Genomic DNA, 8,333 nt, shown 5'->3' on the forward strand with positions numbered 1-8,333 from the left:
AAGTCCACAGAGGAGGGTCCAGATTGATCACTTTAATGGACTTTTTCCATCATTTCTGAGCCTCAGAACTTCATCAGTACAGCAGATAGACACATGACATGAAGGAGGAAGAACACATCTGGGTTCTGCTAGAACCTGACACCAGATCAGTTCTACTTCCATCCAGGTGTCCAGTCTGAACATCTTAATTATCTTATTTAACATCTTTATGATACGACTTGTATTAGAAGCTGTTTTGAACCCAAACTAAGGAGAAAAGTGACGCCTGCCTTCAGATGTGACGTCAGACGAAGCCGTTTTATTGTGAAACACACCTGGCTGTGGTTCTGCTGTGATCACCTGGACCAGACGGACCTCGGCTTCATGAACCTTCTGACTGCCGACATGAGGCAGAACGTCCACTTTGCTGCTGTAGCGCTGACAGCGTTTCTGCAGAGACCCGACGCGTACCTGCAGCATCCTGCCTCATCGGGAGCAGGAGGAGGAGGAGGAGGAGGAGGCTTGTTGCCACGGCAACCAGCCCGTCTTTTCATTCACACGGACCGTTGTGCTGCAGAGAAACAGAGAAGTGCTGATGTGATGGGAAATGATGAGAAGAGAGAAAAAAGAGGCAGAGCAGGTGGAGAGGAAGAGTCGGAGTGCAGCAGCAGGAAAGTGTTGGATGTTCTGAACACACTGGTTCTGTGGTTCTGATGAGAACGGACCAGCAGGAAGTGGAAAATAATGTCGGTGTAGAGCATCTCTGTTGTTTTTATTGACATGGACGCTTTAGTCCTGAAGGTCCTGAGTGTGCCCTAAAGTAATAACAAAACAACATCATGTGAACAAACTGAAGGATTACTGATGAACATTTAGTTCTTCTGATCAGGACTGATTTGGTGGAAATAAGTTGTTGCCAAAAGAAAAAATAAAATCAGTATTTAACATTTGTATGGTGTTTTTTAAAGGGATATTTTTTTATCTTGAAGGTCCGGAGTGAAAAAATCTGAAATGCACAAAAATGAAGGCATCAGGATCCACAGTGGTGTTCATCCCAGACTGTGATGTGGAAAAAGAGAAGTTTCCACTGAGCACTTAATAAAATAAAATAAAATAAAAAATAAAATAATAAAATAGAATAAAGTAATAAAATAATATAATAAAATGAAATGAAATAAAATAAAATAATAAAATATGATAAAAAAAAAAGTAAAATGAAATAATAAAATTATAAAATAAAATTATAAAATGAAATAATGCAATTAAATTAAATTAAATAATTCATTTTTTGTGGGGTTTTTTCAATAACAAAAAATAACATTGACATCATGTAAACAAACTGGTATTTAGGGGTTAAAATCTGAAATGAGTATTTAGTAACTGTGTTTGAGCCTGTTGTTGTTGTTGTTGTTGTTGTTGTTGTTGTTGAACATACGCCAGACTGTGATCATCAAAAAATAAATGTCCTTTAATTGTTATCATTTTAAGGAAATTAATTAATCCAGTCTTTTTTTCTTTTTCATAGTAAAACAACCGTATGTAAATAAACTGGCATTTAAAGAGTTTAAATCCTGAGAATGTAAAAATGTTTGTTAAGTCTGATCCTGATTGATGGAGGTTAAAGTAACGTATCATTAAAAATGGAGAATAAGATCAGAACGGAGCGTGTTCATGACGTTCTTCTTTGACGTGGAGCTTTTTGTCTTTGAGGATCTCAGAGTTCAGGAAGCTTCACGTCTCTGCTGAGGGATGAATCCACCTCCAGGACTAAACTCCATGTCCTTGTCTCCTCAGATGAGTCAGTCTCGCTGGTGGGAGCAGGAGATCCAGATGGAGGGAACCATCCAGAAGGGAGAGCTGCTGACCCACAACCTGACCGAGCTGGTCAAGCCCGAGTCCTACCTGGTCCGCCTCAAACCCATCACCCGCTACGGCGAGGGCGACGAGACCGAACGCATCATCACCTACAGCGGTGCGTTCACAGACAGGCTTCATGCTCAGACAACACACGGTCAGGTCTTCATGAAGTCATCTGACATTAAATCAACCTCATTTGTGGATTTAAAGGTGACATCATGGAACACAGCCAACAGTCGGCTCTGTTGATAATCAATAAGAGATAAATGCTTGAAATGATCAGATGTGGAGCTTTCAGGTGAACTGCAGGCAGCCGACATGAGACTATTTCAAAATGATTCAACTCAAACTTTCAAGTAAATGTTTGTTATTTTAGACTCATTTAAACCCGACTGGATCAATCAATAGATGCAGAATAGTTTAGAAACAGTGAACAGAGGAGCAGAGACATCTCCCACAGAGAGGATGGAGTTGTTTCACCCAAACATAAATTAAATCAAATGCTTGAAGAACATATTTAATACCTTTTTCTTTGCACAATATTAACAGACGATAAAACACAAACGAGGTAAAAACTAGTGAAGCACGATGTTAACATTTCTGGACGATACCGACATTAAGACTTCTGATATCGCCAATAACCGATATCACTGATGTCGATAGTCAATTTTTGTTCACACGGAAAAATGAGTGTCAGTAAGAACTGTGAGAAACTATTCAGAAGAAACCAGATTAGACCACATGGTCGTCTTAATTACAAAAGTAAAACACATTTGAACATATTTAACGTTAAAGGACCATTTAAGTAAAAACATCTGTGAAGCAGCAGCGACACCAGACGTAGAGACGAAGGCGCTGATGTTAGACAATCATCAGCTAAATGTGTTCATCGGACCGATACCGATATATCAGAAAAAACACTGATATCGGCCGATACCGATGTGGTCTCCGATACATCAAGCATCACTAGTAAAAACCCAGTTCAGTATTTTTTTCCACCTCGTGTGAAGCTGTTCTGACTCAGTCTGTCGCCTGGTGCTGCTCCATGTTGGAGGTTTTGATTCTAAAACAGTGAATGAACTGACGGCAGGCGTAATACCTCAGGATTTATGTGTCTGCTGTGAGATTTGGTTCTAAAAATAAGACTCGATCGTGGTTTGGTCGACGTGTTTGTCGTGTGGTTGTTTGAACGCCAGCTGCTGAAAAATAAAAAGACAAAAACAAAAGTGAGAGAGGAAAGCAAACTGTTGAGCTGTCAGACGGAGCGACGAGGAGAGAACAGAGCAGCAGTCAGACGCTCGCAGCGGGAGGCCGCCTGACACACTGTCAGCGAACGCATCGCTGTCATGGCAACGCTGCAGGTGAACACCTCCACCTGGTGGGTCACGTGACCCTCTGACACGCTGCTGCTGGCCAGTCCTCACAGAGATGTGAGACACAAGGACACACACACAGGCAACATCTGCAGGGTGTGTGTCTGAGTGTGTGTGTGTGTGTGTGTTTCTTTCTCAGTGTGTGTGTTTCTATGTCTGTGAGGACCAGCATCACGTCCAGACCTCGTGGTCCTCACTTTGGTACCAGCCCTCAGAGGTTCCATCAGCCAGCGTTTCTTCATCTTTTCTATATTTGACACTTTTTAGTCCAGAAAACGACGACGACAGCGTCTGAGCAGCAACTAAACTCCGAAAATGACAAGTTATGCTGCAGATTTGGATCAAAGACTAAAACGGTTCTGTTAGATTCTGTTGGTGAATAATTACAAAGATGTTTAGAACTTTAGAGCATTTGTGGAGAGAAAAGAACTTCTATGATTTATTTCTATCAGTGAATGTATCAGATGTGAATGGAACAATGTTTCATGTGAAAACCTGATATGATCCAAAACCAACAGTTTGTTTGTACTGTTGTAAACACATGAGTTTTATTGGTGAACAGAGTTTTTTTTAATGAAGAATCTGACAAGTAAACAAGATATTTATGTGTAAAAACTCATATTACACTTAATGTGATCTAAAAAGAGCAGAAGGTTTATATAATTAGAAACTGAATTACTGGTTTTTCATCAGTGTTCTGGTGTTTTTTTCTCTTCACATTGAAATTACAAAATAAAACCCAACTAATAACGACAGTTTTACAGCACTAAGTCTCATTATTTATAGTAAAAAGTGAATAAAAATAAAATCTGTCAGTTTTCTGTGAGATGATATATATAAATAAAACTGAACAAAATTCAGTGATATTTATTCTATATATATATAATTTATTTATTGGTAATTGGATTGTTTTTACAAACATTTAAACATTTAAAAAGCTCCCAAAAATCACATTATGTAATATTAAAACCAGAAAGTTTATTTAAATGATGTAAAATGACTTGTTTTCATTGAGATGTGTATTTTTGGTCCCTCGTCTGTATTTTAAAAAAAAATCTGAATATCTGAAAACTAAACGCTGCATGTCTTGTGTCAAGTTGTTTAAATGAGTCGATGGTATTGAGAAAAATGTGACCAATCAGTGGCTGCTCTGGTTATATTATATTATATTATATTATATTATATTATATTATATTATATTATATTAAAGTTGATTTAGTTAAAGTCCGTCCAGATGAAACCGTTCATGTTTTCTGTTCATGTCTTCTTCTGCTGAATGTTTGTGTACAGTTCTTCTTCTTCTTCTTTCTTCTTCTTCTTCTTCTTCTTCTTCTTCTTCTTCTTCTTCTTCGTGCTACAGCTGATCTGACTCGGTTGTGTTTTGTCCCTCCACAGCTCCTGTTAACCCACATCTCAGTGAGTATCCGTCCACACCGCAACACAATCTGCTCCGTCAGACACAACCGGCCTGAAACGACACATTTCCTCGTGAGGTTTTGTGGTTGAAGCTCGATGTTCACAGTCTGTGTCACACTAGCAGCTGTCTGTTCCACGTTCAGCGAAGTAACCAACCTCTGACTGCTGACCTGGAAACACAGATTCACGTCAGCGCAGAGACTCGGTCGCCTTACACTCTGTTGGTCACTTGTGCTGTTTGAGCCCTGACTGCGGTCTGGAAGGCAACACGAGCGTCACAATGAGGCTGCACGAGTCCTAGTCCCCGCTTAAAACATCACATTAACATATCCTGTATTGTCACACCACGACAGCAGATGAATGATTCAGACTGTAGCAGCTGAGGTCGGATTGTGACGTGTGTTACATGTGTGTTTGTGTGTGTGTCCAGGGGAGTTCCAGTGTGGTTTCGAGGACGAGGCGTTGTGTTTGTTCTCTCAGGACAAGAGCGACGAGTTCGACTGGACGCGTCACAGCGCCTCCACACGGGACACCAAGTACACACCCAACACCGGGCCGAGCTCGGACCACACCGGCTCCAAGCAGGGTACGCAAATAGACACACACACACACACACACACACACACACACACACACACAAAACACAAACACAGGTTTATGGCCAGAGACTCACCTGACCTACGAATCTAACAACAGGAGTCGCTTTGTTTCCTCAAAACAAAGCTCAGTTCTGACTCCAGGTCCAAACGTCTACAGTTTATGGTTCCAGTTCCAGATGTATTTATTCTCCTCAGTTCATCACGTTGTCCTTTTTAGGTTCTTGAGAGAAGTTTGAACTGGTCAAAACAAAGCTGTGGGAACTCAAACTGGACTTCTGCCTCCTCAGAATGTGATTACAGCCGTCTTAAAGTAGAGTTTTAAAGTTCTAGTAGATTTAGTAAAAACAAAACAACCACAAAGAGACACACAACGACGCAAAAGAGACACAAAACAACCACAAACTCTACAACATGAGCGATGCTAATAGACCTGGACCTGCAGGGTGGAAAGGCTCAAAAAGCAGAGACAAAATAAAAATGTCTTGTTTCTGCCACTGAAAATCAAAAACCGGACCTGATTTGGAACCGGCCCGTTGTGCAGCGCTGCTCTGCTCCCGGTGCTCCTGCAACACTTAAACATGTCAGCTCCCAGTGTCCAAACGATGACACTCCCGTGGGAATTTCATTTTTGGGAAGAAGAAGAAGTCACGAGGGATAACTCTGGAGAGCGACGACAATGATGCTGTGACGCCACAGTTCAGGTGGTTTGGATGCTCACAATGTCTTCAAAATGACAAAAAGTACCCCCAACATGTAGAAAATTGTGTAAAATTTGTCCAAAATATCTCAAATTCCGTTATGCAAACCTTATACATGTTGGTAACACAGACTATCCAAATATTTATTGTCCAGAAAGACTTAGGCACTGTCTGCAACGACACAAAACTGGTCCTGAGTGACAGAAACGTCCAAAATGTCCTAAAAATGGTTTAAAATGACTTTTTGCACTGTCAATTTCCAACAAGAGCTGCAGGTGTCTCAGTGGTTAGCACCGTTAGCACCTCACAGCTAGAAGGTCGCCGGTTGGCGTCCCGGTGAGGACACCCGGGATCTTTCTGCGTGGAGTCTCCATGTTCTCCCCGTGCAGCGTGGGTTCTCTCCGGGTTCTCCGGCTTCCTCCCACAGTCCAGAAACATGCTGAGGTTAATTGGTGATTGTAAATTGTCTGTAGGTGTGAATGTGAGTGTGCTTGGTTGTCTGTCTCTAAGTGTAGCCCTGTGCTAGACTGGTGACCTGTCCAGGTGAACCTGCCTTCACCCTGAGTCGGCTGGGATAGACTCCAGCCCCCCATGACCCTAGTGAGGATTAAGGTACAGAGATGATGGATGGATTTCCAACAATATCTTGTCCAAAATGTGTCTTGAATGATTAAAAACTGTCCAAAATGACCAAAAAGAGACAAAAAAAAACCCCAAAATGTACAAAATGGGTTAAAATTTGTCTAAAATTTCTCAAACTCAGTTCTGAAAAACTTTTACATATATGCAGCTTATCTTATTTTTATTGCCAAGAATTATCCAGAATGACTCCAAAGTTGTACAAAGCGTGTCCTGAATGACAAAAACGTCCAACTTGACTCGTAATTTTTCCAGAATTTCTCAAACCCAGTTTTGCAGACCTGCTATCTATTTACCACACTGAGGGAAAGAAGGAACTGTATGAATTTAACACAGTCAGTCTCCAACAATAACTCGTCCAACATGACGTACAATTTGACCAAAATGAGTTCAAATGAGTTTTCCAAACATCTAAAAGCAGTGATTTATTTCACACACGGAAGGACAGGAGAAACCAAGAAAAGAACGTGGACTCTGTGAAGTGTTTTATTTCCAGACCCGTTTTTCCTTCCTGGAGCGTCAGAGAAATGTTCTGACTGCTGGTCGTAAACAAACAGCAGCAGCAGGTTTGTCTCCGTCCGCCTGTTTATATGCACATTATTAATTTATGCGTAAAAAGCCTGACTGGATCATTTATTCACTGAGTCTGTTTCTTGTTTTGCTTTTATCACCTCGTCCAGGAGGAGAAACGGAGGCGTTCCAACTTTTCCTTTAATTTCCAGCATCTGCAGGTTTTCAAAGTGTGATTTGCATAAAACACATCAGATGAAAACTGACTGGGTGAAACGCTGGAGTTTAGTTTAATGTCCTTCAAAGCCACGAGGAGGAAGCCGCCGAACTCGGAGGTTTGTTTGTAGATGTGAGGAAGCAGTTTGTGTTTTCCTGCTGTCGCCTGCAGCTCCGACAGCAGCGGGCGAGTCGAGGATTAAAACTGACTGTTAATCACGTCGTTCGACAGGAATCGAAGCGTCGCTGATTCGAGAGAATAAAAGCGGCGGCGGCGGCAGCAGCAGCCCGAGGAGTCCTGCTGACTGAATGAGAGCAGCGTGATGGACACACTGCAGCGCTCTGCTTCGGATTAAACAGTTTGTTTCTGCTCTGCAGCGTTCAGGGAACATAAGTGTGGTAAAAATAAATAAATGAAGGAAAACAGGCAGAGAAAACCTGCATCCAGCCGAGGTTAGAGGAGGAAGCGTGGAAGACGTCCTGCCTTTTATCTGGCACGATTTATCACAGTCACTTCAAACAGAAGAAATGAAATGTTGAGGACTGAGAGAGAACTGATCTGACCTCCACGTTGTCACTCTTCAGGACAAATTATGTCACTTTTTCAGACGTCTGCAGTTTCTAATCCTCGCTGAAGATCTCTTTAGTTCCCCTCAGTTCAGCTAATCTGCGTTGTCTGTCTTAGATTCTTCAGTTAAGTTTGATCTGTTCAGAACGATGTTGTAGGAACTCAAACTGGACTTCTGCCTCCCCAAACTGCAATTACAGATAATTTTGAATGAGAGTTTCAGAGTTCTTATAAATGTCCACCACACAAAGCAGCTGCAAAGAGACTCAGAACAATCAAAACGAGACACAAACTGACTGAAACTCCCGTTGTACAAGCATCAATTCTGGTTAGAGGTAGGTCCTGAACCTCCTCAGAGTCTCTGTCATTAAATTAAATTAATTAATTAATTAATTAAACAGTGAGAGGCTCCACCTGGTGGAACAACCAGGTACTACATGATACGTTTACTGACATCATGGAGAGAACACAGGTTTAC

General features: G+C 41.4%; 1 protein-coding gene across 1 annotated transcript in view; it reads left to right on the top strand.

Annotated features, from left to right (window-relative positions):
• Positions 1–8,333, top strand: part of mdga2a (MAM domain containing glycosylphosphatidylinositol anchor 2a) — an 88,475-nt gene that overhangs the window by 73,967 nt on the left and 6,175 nt on the right. Inside the window, exons 11-13 of the mRNA XM_008277113.1 lie at positions 1,774–1,951; positions 4,605–4,625; positions 5,056–5,211. Of these exons, the coding sequence (XP_008275335.1) occupies positions 1,774–1,951; positions 4,605–4,625; positions 5,056–5,211 (355 nt within the window). The remainder of the gene's footprint in view (positions 1–1,773; positions 1,952–4,604; positions 4,626–5,055; positions 5,212–8,333) is intronic.

This window comes from Stegastes partitus, unplaced genomic scaffold, assembly GCF_000690725.1.
Source record: "Stegastes partitus isolate 25-593 unplaced genomic scaffold, Stegastes_partitus-1.0.2 Scaffold89, whole genome shotgun sequence".
NCBI lineage: Eukaryota > Metazoa > Chordata > Actinopteri > Pomacentridae > Stegastes > Stegastes partitus.